The 13,566-nt window shown below is 40.8% G+C and overlaps 1 protein-coding gene across 2 annotated transcripts in view; it reads right to left on the bottom strand.

Annotated features, from left to right (window-relative positions):
* Positions 1-13,566, bottom strand: part of cntn3b (contactin 3b) — a 50,578-nt gene that overhangs the window by 20,625 nt on the left and 16,387 nt on the right. For both annotated transcript variants that reach the window (XM_029432039.1, XM_029432038.1), the window contains 8 exons: positions 10,621-10,796; positions 7,646-7,744; positions 4,751-4,954; positions 3,442-3,544; positions 2,890-3,074; positions 2,454-2,590; positions 1,525-1,654; positions 730-880 (listed from right to left, as the gene is read on the bottom strand). In XM_029432039.1, coding sequence (XP_029287899.1) covers positions 730-880; positions 1,525-1,654; positions 2,454-2,590; positions 2,890-3,074; positions 3,442-3,544; positions 4,751-4,954; positions 7,646-7,744; positions 10,621-10,796 — 1,185 coding nt within the window. The remainder of the gene's footprint in view (positions 1-729; positions 881-1,524; positions 1,655-2,453; positions 2,591-2,889; positions 3,075-3,441; positions 3,545-4,750; positions 4,955-7,645; positions 7,745-10,620; positions 10,797-13,566) is intronic.

Here is a 13,566-nt window from a genome sequence, read left to right as displayed (position 1 = left end):
AGTATGGGCATGATTCAAACAGCACAAAGTTAAGAATTTCTTCAGTGCGCTGGGAAGTCTGTGTTTCAGTTGTTCTTATTCAGTTTGCCCTGCCTGTTTGTGTGTGTTTGTGTTATGAATTCTCAATGTGTGTGCGCTGACTTGCAGCAGGGTTTAGTCATCGCTTTTCTTCTTCCTCTGAAGATGAAAAGTCTGCGAACGGATTGTTCAAATGTGTAATTCCTTCCCACTGATTTGCTTTTGGATTTCTCCACCTTTTAATTGGTCCTTGAGTATTGTGTGAAATATTTTCAGTAGCTCAACAACTAACTAAATGAAGCAGCACTTTATACCACTCACGGTGGTGCCTGAAGTTTGCTCATTGTCTGCATCATGTCTGTGCGTGGAGTTTATAGTCTACTGAGATGTCTCTTATCCTCTATTTAAAAGGCCTTTCTGTTCAGCATGTCTCCATTTGCTAATCTTTTATGGTCTTAAACATTTCATGCATGCAGTGTTGATATGACCAGCTGGCATCGTCATCCCTCACACCAAGCTATTTGCACATGAGGGTGTGCACAGTATATTAGCCATGTGCAATTTTCCTGGTGGGTGCCCTGCTCTCATTCTCCTCATTAGCCTTCTCTTTTATACATCTGCACAAATTCCAAATACACTATTCTAAGAAGTCGGATTGCAGTGAATGTGAATAAAAGCTGTGAAGAATATGCACTTGGACTTGTATCCTACCTTTCGGTTCTCTGCAGGATCTCATTCCCTTTCTTCCACAGGCTAATTGCTGGGGGCGAGGCCTGAGGCTTGCATTCAAGAGTGACTTCGCTGCCTGAGCGAGCTTTTAGCAACGCCCTTAATGGACTTTTGGAGAAATTGGGAGGTGAAGCTGTGTGTGGGGAGCAGAGAAAGGCATGAGATTAAAAAATATAGGCAACCTGTACCTTTGCAGATCATCCGTGCTGTATCGACATCGACTCTCCTTCAGCTTTCAGTGACAGTGGCTCAAAATCTCAGCATGAACTCAGCAGAAATGCCTATTTGGCTCAAGGCTATATGGACCGCCTGCAACCCCACCCTTTAACACTACACACATAAGCCACCCTCACCAAGCTTCTAACCTTTTTCAGCTGTTGTCCACACTCATTATCACATTTTGTCATAGATCATTTGGACCCCCAAGTGTCATCACATGCATCAAGACAGAATTGAATTTCTCATCGAGCGAGTCAGATAGAAGTCATCAAAGCTTTGCAAATAAATCAATACCCCATCTACATGATAAAGCATGTACAATTCCACAAAGCAATGCATTTGTAGTACCCAAATCAATATGATGAAACAACCAAAAGTAAAATAAGACACTCTATCAGATTCATATTTCTTGCTGGCAGAGCCCATAGTGACATCAAATGAGTCTGCAGACTGATTGCTGAGGAGCGCTATAGCAGGCTGCTGGTTTTTATCTTAGGAGATGATCAAACACACAGACAGATAAGCAGGATAAAAGCAGAGGGTGGGATGCAATCTTACCTAACACCATTAGTTGGGCACCAGAATAAATAATGCCATGTTTGTTTTCACCCACACACTGATACATCCCGGAATCGGACAGGTTTAATGCAGCTATAGAGAGGGCCCCGTTTTCGATTTGTACCCGGCCCTGAGGAGGAAAGAGAAACAGTTCTGCATATCCATTGCAAGGCCAGCTTATTATGTCCAAAAGCGCAGTAGCAATTACTGGTGCACCATGAAGGGAGGAGGACAGCAGGAGAGGAGAAAGAAAAGAAGAAAAAAAAGCTTAAGGAGCCTTGTGGCATTCTACGTATGTTCAGCTTGGAATGGGGAAAGAGATGACGAGGAAGTGGTGGAAACTGCTAACCTGCATCTTAGATACACAGAAAAGAAGCAATGTTGACAACAGCACCAGCAGCATAATAAAAAGTCATTTGTTTTCTGTGGCTGTTCAGCTGGAAAAACGATGGTCACAGCTCGCATGATGACTTAGATTGATTTTTAACCATTGATCCGATGTTATTATTCCCATAATATATGTGTATAGATACAGATAACATGTCGATACCAGGTGTGAATTGGCCATAAAAGTCAAGATGCCTCTGCCTCTTTTCTAAATCTGTCTGCACCGTTATGAAAGCACTGTACTAAAATGCTGGAGTACCCCTTGAATTTCAGGAACAGCAGTTTTACCTAGCAAGTTGAAAATGGATGAGAGGTTGATTCTACCCATCAAAAGACAGTTCTAATACAGAACATGCAATAATCCAGTACGGGGTGAATCCACACTTATTCTTTAAATGTTCCTGCACGGTTTGCGTTCAGTGTAACTAGTTAGAATGGAAACATCTGCATTAATGACATTGCTACACACATTTATTCAAAGATGTTTCCTTTAGTTTGTCAATCATCTGTATAACAACGAGAAATCTAACATATATCCATACCTCAGCCATCACTTGCTCCCCATTCTTCAGCCAGCTGTAGGACGGTTTAGGCTTTCCATTGGCCTTACACTCCCAAAAAATGTCTTCCTCGATAGACAGAGCTGTGTCCGTCATTGTCTGGAGCCAGTGAGGTTTAGCTTGGAATAAATGAGAGGATTACCTTTTCAAACATGTGTTTCAATTATAGAGGCAGTGGATTAGTAAAGAGTGGTATCAGAAATCATGAAGCCGTTAATGCAGCCTTGCATTAAATCATCAAAGTTTAAAGTGGATTATCAGCAAAATGAGGAATACATGCTGGTAAACAGATTTGAAGACAAATAGGTTTTCTGTCAAACAAATTAGATTAAATCTTGCACATGGATATTTCCTTTACATGTGCAGACACACATTCATTCTCCCTGCGTTCTCTGTCAATTGGAAATGGTTCACTAACCATGGAATGAGATACGACCCCGTGCTGCATTTTTGCCTCGCCGATTCTCTGCCATACATTCGTACGTCCCAGCGTCTTCCTGCTGGAAATTGGGGATTTCAAGGACGGCGTTTGAATTCTTCATTTTCACTTTGCTGGGGAAAGGGATGCCGCTGGTTCTCCTCCAGCTTATTTCTGGGACAGGACTGCAAAAGACGAACAAAGAAGTTCACATGATGGCTGCTGTCAGTCGCAGTGATCAAAATGTGATTAGAAACAGAAGAAGAGTAGCAAAAGCCTTGTCAGTTCTTGTTCTCTAAAATTCTAACTGTGATTGCTCTGATTAAGAAGCTCTTAAAAGAACTTTGATTTGTGCTCCCTTGTCTTTTCATGCTGCGGCCCTCGCTCTCGTAAGGATTGATGAAGCTGAGAATGAGTAATGTTACGCTTGTGCATCCTTAAATCGTCTTGAGTAGCGCTTATTAATGCACGAATGAGCGTACACCTTATGTCTCACACACACACACATACACTCTCACACACACACACACACGCACAATGAGCCTGACTTACTTTCCCAGAGCAAAGCATTCCAGTTTCACCATCGATTCCTTTGCAGCTGGAACTGAATCAGGGAAATTAACTTCTATTTTGGGTTCATATTCACCCATTACTCCTACAAAAGGGAGACAATAGATGACAAGCTTTTTACATCAATGATTAACAGCGAAGATTATACACACAAAGAGAGAGCAGTAAGAGACTGGGACAGCTAACACAGAAGTCTATATGCATACAGAAGTGACCACCAAAGGGCTGGTGAAGAGGAGAAAAAATCAGAGGTGGCTTATAAAAGATTCAGAGAACACAGCAGGTAAAAGACTTGCATAGTAGAGAAGCAGGTCCTACCATCTTGTTGAAATATATTAAATGCAACAACTGTAATATATCGGGCTGAGCGATAACTGTTCCGATATTGAAATCACGATTTGAGAGAGTAGATTTCAAATTGCGAAAGCCGCAATTTGATCTATATCGTAACTTCCATGATTAGCTATGCCTTAACAAGCTTTAACCCAGCAACTGTTGATTTTGAATACTCAGCTGTAGCTAATTATTAATTATCATTCTTTAAATTTTTCCATTATTAAATCTGTGGAAAACAAGATAAGTATTTGATTATGTTTGGCACAATCATATATTGTTTAATAGAAAAATAAAATACAGGCCTGTAGTATAGTAATTTATAGAAAATAATCGGAATTTTAGTTGTCATATGTTGTTGTAAAAATATGTAACCTAGAGGTTTAAAAAACTTCTCTTTTCAACAGCCAAGTTTTACCCCAGATGTAACACCAAATTGTGCTGGTACTGGCCTGGGCAATGACCACTTCCAACCGCAGATGGGAATATGCTGAAATGAAAATGCAATCTAGGATCCCATCGTCTGACGGCGATAAGTCTCTATGGGCAACGGGTTATTTAGGGGTTCTGATGTAGCCAGCGGATATCTTTTTCCATGCTCATTGTTTACAGTCCGATTAGCAACTTGAGCCTCAAGAATTGAGTTTAGAGTTAAGACATGACGTCTATGTCCAGATTGTTTTAGGATAATAAAAAGCTAAATTATAGTCCATGGGTTCTTTGATTGCATTTCAGCCAATGCGTATTTTTTGCTTTTCTTTTGCTCTCAACAACTCAAACGTGATTGGTCAATACTACTCGGACTACAATCGAAACGCTTCCGATACTAAAATCTTGTCCCATAGCCTACAAATGATTCTGTTTTTAAAGATGAATAAAGATGAAACAAACATGAATTATTTCCAAAATCAGTCTGCCATTTGTTTAAATGAAATTGCCAGTAGTTTAAGGTATTTACCATCACTTCGTAGAACTAGTGGTGTGGGAGAGCTGAGCACCTTCTCCCTCGTGATGGTGTTGTTAACCACACAAGTGTAGTTTCCAACATCTGAGGTCTCCACTTTTGCGATGTACAGACTCCCGGTCTCCTGAGAGATGAATCGTCGACTGTCTTGCTGGACAAAGTGCGGGTATTCATTGAAGATCCACGCAAATGTCAACTCTGGAATGGGAAGGAAAACAATTAAACTCAGAACAGGGTTGGTCTGCTGTCATTGCTCTTTCAAAACTGATTCCACACATACAGTATTAAATATTTTAACCTCCATAGCTGGGACTGCTGAACCGAGAGAAGATACCTAACTGTGGCCTAAAAATGTTAGCATATCATTCCTTCCCTTATCTCAGTTTCCTTGGGAAGAGATACCAAGGCATGGCAAATGTAATATCTATCAGTGCAGAAGCAATGGGAGACCCAAGGAAAGGGAGCGAAACAAAATGGATTACAGCGCGTCAGTGGCCCTCCCCTGACACATGGCCTCCATTCCCCGGATCTCTGAGTGACTTGATGTGGTTCATGGGAGGCACGAACAAATGGACGGATGGATTGAGGGTTGGATGGATTGACGTATGAAATTAGGAACATGCTGTGATGCGCCTTCACAAGCTGTAGGTCCACCATAAGAAAAGAGAAACCGGCCATGATAAATTACTGTGTCCTTTTGAAAAACGCACACTGCACAGATTTGCAAGAGTGAGGAGATGTTCCGTGTAATCTACCACTTCAGAGGTGAGGGGCTCAGAGTCAAAAGGTGTATGCAATGACTGTCAATCATATCCAATGCCCCCCGAGGGAGGGCTTTGGATGGGATCGAGCGTCCGAGCTGGGAGCAGCGATGCAGATACAAAGCTCCTTCTGATTAGGCAAGCAGTTGCCACAAAGTTCAGAGTCAGCATAGCCTCCATCTGAACTATATGGCTGTAATGAGCAGTGATAGAATTGTAAGCAATAAGTCAAGTGGAAACACAACACAAGGGCTTTTATGCAACAACAAAAAAGTGACTTTTGCGCTAAATAATCCCTTTGAGTAAACAAATCTACGATGGAGCAGTTGCTTGTGACAATATTGTTTATCATTTATCATATCTGGGTGAAGTGATAACAAATGTGGTAGTGAAGGAAAAAGATTTTGTAGAATTCTGAGTCAACAAAATGTAATGAGAAGCAGAAAGGATTCCTTATACAGTAGGTGTTAGATAAAGTTTGGTGGCGTTCAAGGTTATGGAGCAAATTCATGCTCCAAATTAGAAGAGAGAAAAAAATGAGAGAGAGAGAGAGAGAGAGAGAGAGAGAGAAACGGGGCGAGAAAAGAAGAAAGGGACAGCAGGCTCGCACTGCTTTACTTTCATTCACTTCTGAAAATGTAAGAAAAAACACAATAGCGCTACGGTTACAGCAGCCAACCGCATATAAGCCTATGTCAGAGGAAAGCTGTCAAACTGTATTTCACACAGAGTACTCTGACCCATTATCCCATAGACCAGCTGTACAATGCACTGTGCTACAAACTGCTCTCTTGTGAAAGAAATTGGTTGTTCCAATATGCAAGCTACTATATCAAGGGGGAGACAAGCTAGGCAGCAACCATTGTCCATATCCTCAGAGAGGTGGGGCTGAGAACCCTGCGTCTTTATCTCCTATTCATGGCCTCTTATTTAAAGAATACATTTTTAGCTTCTCAGTTGAACAATTAAAGCATCTTTTTTGAATGTGTGGAGGTGCATAATTATAAGGCTACAGCCAGCAGCTTGTTAGCTTTGCATAACGCTGGAAACAGCTAGCCTGGCTCTGTCTGAAGGTAACTAAATCTGCCTATTAGCACCTCTAAACTCACTAATTGACACGGTAAAACAAAGCGTAAAAGTACAAGTTGTACTTTTAAGGGCCGTCCACACCAAGAACGATAACTATAAAGATAAATATAAATATTGTTTTCAAAATCAGTCAAACTCAAGTAGATGGCTCAGTCCACACCACAACTACACCAACAATGACAGTGGTCAACAATATCATTTGGATTATTTTCAGTGGATTTGATAAACCATATAAACTCTGTCACATTCAACATAGAAGATGACATTGTGGAGAAACTCAGTCATCTCGCCTCCTTATGATCAATAATCAATAAATAATATGGTTCAGATAATCCATTATTTTATCTGGCGAGTGGCTGGGGGCACGACACAAATTGCCGTGCTAGGAGGCACAGGCCTTGTAATTATAATGTGAACCGCTAGCTATGTACATGTAGGTCATTTAAATGTGTATAAGTAGGCGAGTGTTTTGCAAACGTAATTTCAAACTTGTCTAGGTGTCAGTGCTTAATGCCACTGTTTGAAGTTATTGTTCTTGTTCATTAGTGTGGATACTCACATAGTTATCGTTCTTGGTGTGGACGGTTGTAGTCTGTACCATATGTAATGTGGCGATTAGTGGTAAGTAGCCAATAAGCTAAGCTAACCGGCTGCCGGCTGTAGCTTAATAATTAATGAACAGACATGAAAGAGGTACGATCTTCTCTTCTAACTAACAGCAAGAAACCAAAAAAGCATATTTTTTAAAATGTCTAAGACTAATTGGAGAAACACAGCAGTAATTAAAAAAATAGACAGAATAAGAAAAGCAAACCCACGTAGGGATTTGCTCAGTAGTAGAATTCAGTATGATTTATATAAGGGGAATGATCATAAAGACCATGTGTACACATAAATGGGTGTAAAAACAGATTAGATTAGGAGTGAGGGAGTAATCCTTTATCAAAGGTTGTCATATTAAACGAGTGAAGGCAATTATACTGAGTCATGACTCACGATTAAATAAGAGGCACAAAAGTGGCATACCCAAAAAACTTACCTCCAGAATATGCAGGTGGTCCACATAACAGAACCACTCCCTGGCCCTCACGGACGTTGACAGCATTCCTCACCGTTTGAGTTTTGAAGTTATCAAGATCTGATGAGTCAAAAAAGGTCGAAATTAGAACTGCAGCCGAGAAAAGAAAGGAAAATCATCAATAGCATAGAGCTGAATATCAGACAGCCAGAACGTGTGTTTGTATGTATTCTCAAGTTTCTTTGAAAAGGATAGTTCTGATAGAAGACATGTTTTTTTTTCCAAACTCCCTTCACTGATTCACTGAGGTATATTTTTGATGTTACATGTTGAGCACTGGGACTTTAATAGGGCATCATTGATTGCCCTGGGACACATCCTGACAGACTCTGATGCTTTCAAAGACATCTGGGGTGCTGATGAAATAGATGGACCTGACATGGTGATGTTTACCCTGCACCAATACAACTTAGCACAGGGAAAAGATTAGGCTGAAATGGGATAAAATGAGTAGAAGGGGGGGGGATGGACGGACGTTGTGCGCGGACTGAGCAAACACGGGGGAGTGTGCATGACAAATGACAGTTTGCTGTGCCAGCAGCAATAAGTAACATCATTATTAAATGTGGTGTAATCTCGCACTTAAAAGCATTAGCTCCCCCATCAACACTCTCAGCGCAATCTATCCCTTTGCAAATGAATGAGCGGTTGCTGGCAGACAAAACCTAAACCTGGGATGATAAACCACCCCTGGCTTCATGACTGATGGAGGGAAGCTGCCGCAGTCCGCTCTGTACTCTGTCTGCACCCTCTGGCTAACAGCCTAGAGTAAGCCTTCCAAACACAAACAAAAGAAAGTCAGTGTGACCGATAAGGGAAATTAGGAGGAGGAAGATTATGGAGAGAAGTGGGACAGAGTGTTGGTAAGATTAATGAGCAGCTCTCTGATGACCGCAGTGGAATCAAACAGAGCCAAGTCACGGCAGGACACCAAGGAGGCCACAGGAGGAGCCGGCTGACTTCAAAATACAGACAGAGGCAATGTCCTTCTGATCTCACCAGGCTGCCTTAAAAAAACATGAAGTCCATCTCCTAAAGACATTTATGAGTCTGAGGAGGGATGCTGGAGCAAGAGTCATATACTCGGGTGACTGAAAAAAGCAACACGGCATAACAGCAGTTAGCGATAAATATAACAACAACGCTTTTGGAAACAGCGGGAGGTGAATCAGACAGCTACTATAAAACTACTTAGGGGACGAGGAAAGCATGACTACTTAAATATTATGCAAAATGGCACTGAGGTTTATAGATGTAGCTGTCCTCAGTGGTGGAGGGGATACACTTCTCTATTCTCTGGCCTCTGAGCAGAAGAATAATGGGCTTCACTGGAGTGAACTGACCAAACACTGTAACTCTGAGAGCTAGAGGCCAAACTCACTGTAGCTGCAGTGATTCTTTTGTAAGCAGACTCAGTCTCTGCCACAAAACGAAGAATCGCTGGCCTAGAGAATACAGACAGTAGCCATTATAGCTCTGAGATGATTGGTCTGGGCAATGGCGCCGCCATATAGACATTCCCCAATATATATCGTTTCCAGCATTGTTTTTGAACAAATCTACTTGTACCTGCTTCAGAGGTAACACATTACAGTAGACTCCATGTGTGTTTTCTATTTTAGACAAAAAGAAATTCAGATTTATTACAACTTGGGTCTTTGTTGTATATTTCACTATTGTTCCTATGATAGCACAGTACTCAATAAAGTATTTACTGAGAATTGGAAACTGGAGAACATCATTACAACAAAATGTAGCAGTCCAGACAGGTCATCAAACGTGCCAACACACTATTTAAAGCAGTATTCTTTTTTGTTTTCACTAATGCGCATTGATTATTGTTTGTAGTCTGAGAAGTGTTGACCAATGATGTTTGAGCAGGCTTTGGTTGTATGCAGTTAAACAGTCCGTGCGGAGAGCAAACGAGGCGTAATCAATCTGCATATAAATGCTAATTTCTATCAGTAAAAACTGTATATGCTGTTGCTGTCGATTGCAATTGTGTGCTTCATTCATTCCTTAGATGTTTTTATTTTGAGCTGTGAGGGCTTATAGTTGTTGCAGCTGGATTTTGAAGGCAAACAAAGCAGCAAAGGCATGACATTTCTATCTTAGGGCAGTGGCCTCATTACACAGAAAAGCTGAGTATCAGCCATGCTGATCTCCTAGACCTCCCTCACTGCGCATTAGGCAAGACAATAAATGTCAAGCAGCTCTGCTCTTCACCCGGTCCCCACAAGTGAGATTCATTACTGGCTATAGGGGTAATGGCAGTCCATCTCCTGAGAGGAAGTGAAATGCTCTCTATCCTTGGGACATGATCAATAGTCAGCAGGTTTGATCAAGAGAGGAGATGTGCCTGTACAGTGCCTGTCTGGAAGGTAGGACCCTGCTCCACAGCATCACTTTCTACCCCAGACTTTTGTCTTTTGAGCAGCAGGCTGACAGAGCAGCACACAGCCTTTCTGATCCACTCACAATCTGCTGTATTCATTATGCATAAAGAGGTGGCTGGTGATTACAAAGATGCAAACACTTCTTAAGCATTATTTGAGTTCATCTCCTTTAAAGTCTGGATCACAGGGGCTGGTTGCCATATCACTTGGCAACATATGAGTCAAATCGGACTGAGTATAGATGCTGTCAGAGTTGGAACCACTAATGACAATCAATGGAGTTCAGAGGCAGTCAGAAGCTGCCTCACCCACTGCGTTTGTTGCTTCTGACATTTCATTCAATTACCATTTCCCCTCTCGGAAATCTATTCTCAGGCAACCTAAATGAGAAATTGGAATAGTAAATGAAAAACAAATGAAAAAAGGGCCTGCACCACAACCATAATACACATGTCAGACTGATATACAGCAGTTACAAAGAGATGCTAGGATGTCCTAACTGTCAGAGTTGTGCCAGAAACATGTTGTAGGATCACTTACATGCAAATTGCAGGCTGGCTCTGCGACTGAGGATGGACCCCCACGCGTTGAAGGCCGTGCACTGGTATACCCCGGTGTCTTGGTCCTTGTCCAGGTTGCTAATGATCAGGCTGCCCCCAGACATGTGACGCCGGTAGTCATTCCCCAGATCAATGAGTGTTCCGTTTAGTGACCATCTGGAAAACGCAAACACAATCAGTAGCTGAGCCCCCTGGAGATTCCCGCTCACAGTGTTTATCACAGAGATCGATTTAATCGGTCACATTGTGCTGAGAAGATAAAAGGTGAGTAATAAGAGAAGGTTTCTGTACAACAGAGAAATCTGGATGTTGCAAATATCCCTTATAGCATGTTAGGAAGAAAGAAAAACATTACTAGATATTAAGGACAGCCACAGCTCCCTGTTTTCAACAATTTCTTTATTCAAGTATTTTAGTCTCTACTAATGTAGGCACAGTTCCAAAACTGAGAAAGTCTGCAGTGGTGAGTATTGATCTTTCTCCCATTTGAATGGTGAAGTAGTTTTTATTTCATCTCAGTTTTAATTCCTCACACTAAGGAGGTTATTTGTTTAGTCCTGTCTGTAAGTCTGCTAGCAGAATATGTGAACAATGTTAAAGATTCCATTGTCATTTGGTGAAAATGTAGGCCATAGCCTAAAGAAGTGTTTTTGTGTAGGTGTCCTCGCATGAGATTCACATTTGTGGTTTTTAGTGTAATCAGATGGATTGCCATGGAATTTGGTAAACATTCATGTCCCCCTCAGGATGAATTGTAATAACTTTGGGGATCCCCTAACTCAAATCAAAATGTCACTTTGTCCAATGCTTTGGTTTATGACAAACCTGCGAAACTAATGACTTTCCGATCAGTCTCAGTGGCGGAAGAAGTACTAAGATCTTCTACTCACGTAAAAGTAACAATATCACAGTTATAAAATAAGCAAAAGTCGTACATTGAAGATATTACGTAAAAGTAATATTATTATCGAAAAATGTACTCAAAGCATAAAAGTAATAGTACTCACTGTGCAGTCCAAAGGGGTGATTACAGTGCTGCATTATTATACATTATTATAGTTGATGTAACATTTAAGCAGCATTGGAAGGTTTTAGCTGGCTGTGGCGGAGATAATGTTACTCATTTTATACACACTTTGGTGGTTTAATGTACTGTACAACAACGCATTGTATTTTATATGCTTATTATAGGTTTATAAAATCTTCATCTGCAAAGTGACAAGTATAGCTGCCAAATAAATGTAGTGAAATAATAAGTTTCATATTTCCATACTTGCTGCTTACACACTAAACACGTTACCATGGGAAACGTTATACTGTACTTGATTTTAGCATTTAGCTCAAAGCACCACAGTGCCAAAACAACCACTACCATGGTTGTTGAATCTCAGTCTTGTTTTATTCATGAATTCCTGCTCCTTGAATAAAAAATGAAAAATATGTCAAAAGCTTCCCATGATTGTATACATGATACATAAATGTTGATGCAGATTCCAACCCATATTAAAAATCCCTTTGACATTTTGTGAAATTGAAATTACAACTCTAAAGGACTGTGCAGCCTTGGCAGAGTTATGCGCTCTCTGAGTGCTTTCTAATTAGTTCATGTTTGTGCTTTTGTGTTTATGACTTATTGCTTTCTGACACCTTCATATTGCATTGTCGACAGACCATTTCCCTCACAGAAAGGTCACAAGACACTTTGTCATGCAAGCTCAGTTCAGAAAGTGACGGCTATTAATCACACGCTACCAACAGAGACAAAACACTGAATAATGTTCTCGCTAAACAATGAAAACACTTAATACGTTATTCACTGAAATCTCCAGTCTGCCGGCCTGACGGTCAAGTATTAGAGGGAGATACAAACGGAGTGATAGATAGTAAAAGCATGGAGGGTAACAGGACTTTATCTCAGAACATCAACATAGATGAAAAACAACATTTCCTTTTTCCTTATAGAGTTTGAGAAACAAAGAATTATTATAAGCCTGCTTTTGTGTCAGGAATGTGAAATGACAATTCCAATGATAAAGAGAAAAAAAAATCAATATTATTTTTTGTCTCTCCCGGGCTAACAGGCTGTTAGAATGATGCTTCATGCAGTCTTAAAGCCAGTCATGGCTCTCCCCAGTCTCCTGCCTGACAGACTACAAAAGACGAAGCTGTCTTTCATCTTGTAGCTTGCATTATTCATCTAACATTCAGAGGCAGTCACTTAATCTGACTGATTTTGTTACTGTTCCAACACTGATATTACTTATGTACACTACTTGTCATGTTTCTAACAATATATATGAAAACACAATATTTTGATTTAAACACATTACACATTTCTCCATTGTCTTTTTCCTCCCGTGTTTGTGCCAAAGGCAGGATTATTGTATGTGCAAGAGAGGTGGAGGTTAAATGGAAAAGGATGGGAAGCTAGTTAGACTTGCAGCCAACCAGCATGATTGAACGTAATGGGAGAGGAAGGTGGGAAGCCTGGAAAGATCACACTGCCCTGAAGCAGACAGCTGGTGGGGTGTGATGGTGTCTCTGCACCACAGACACAATCAGTAGGACACCGATCTACTGCTGCTGCAGAAACACCTGAGACATGCTCTGCAATTTCAAGACATGGAGAACTTTGCACAACAGCAGTAAATAGTTAGCATTAAGGCGAGACACGACATCGCTTCTCATGCATTGGTCAACTTTGAGAGTTTTGGATATTCAGACTACTTTCAGACTAGTGGAAAGAACATCCAAAATACACATCTAGGTGTTTATGTTACTTTGTCTTTTGCATCAGTAGATTTCTCCTAATGTCATCATTAACATTAGATCCTGCCTCATTTGCATAAAAACATAACATTTATAAAAACGTGTCTTAAGGTCAGCAATCAACTGGGGAGGTTTCATGATGATATTTATTAGTTAA

This window comes from Cottoperca gobio, chromosome 5, assembly GCF_900634415.1.
Source record: "Cottoperca gobio chromosome 5, fCotGob3.1, whole genome shotgun sequence".
Taxonomy (NCBI): Eukaryota; Metazoa; Chordata; class Actinopteri; order Perciformes; family Bovichtidae; genus Cottoperca; species Cottoperca gobio.
The sequence above is the reverse complement of the archived record's forward strand: the minus strand, read 5'-3'. Positions and strand labels throughout refer to the sequence as shown.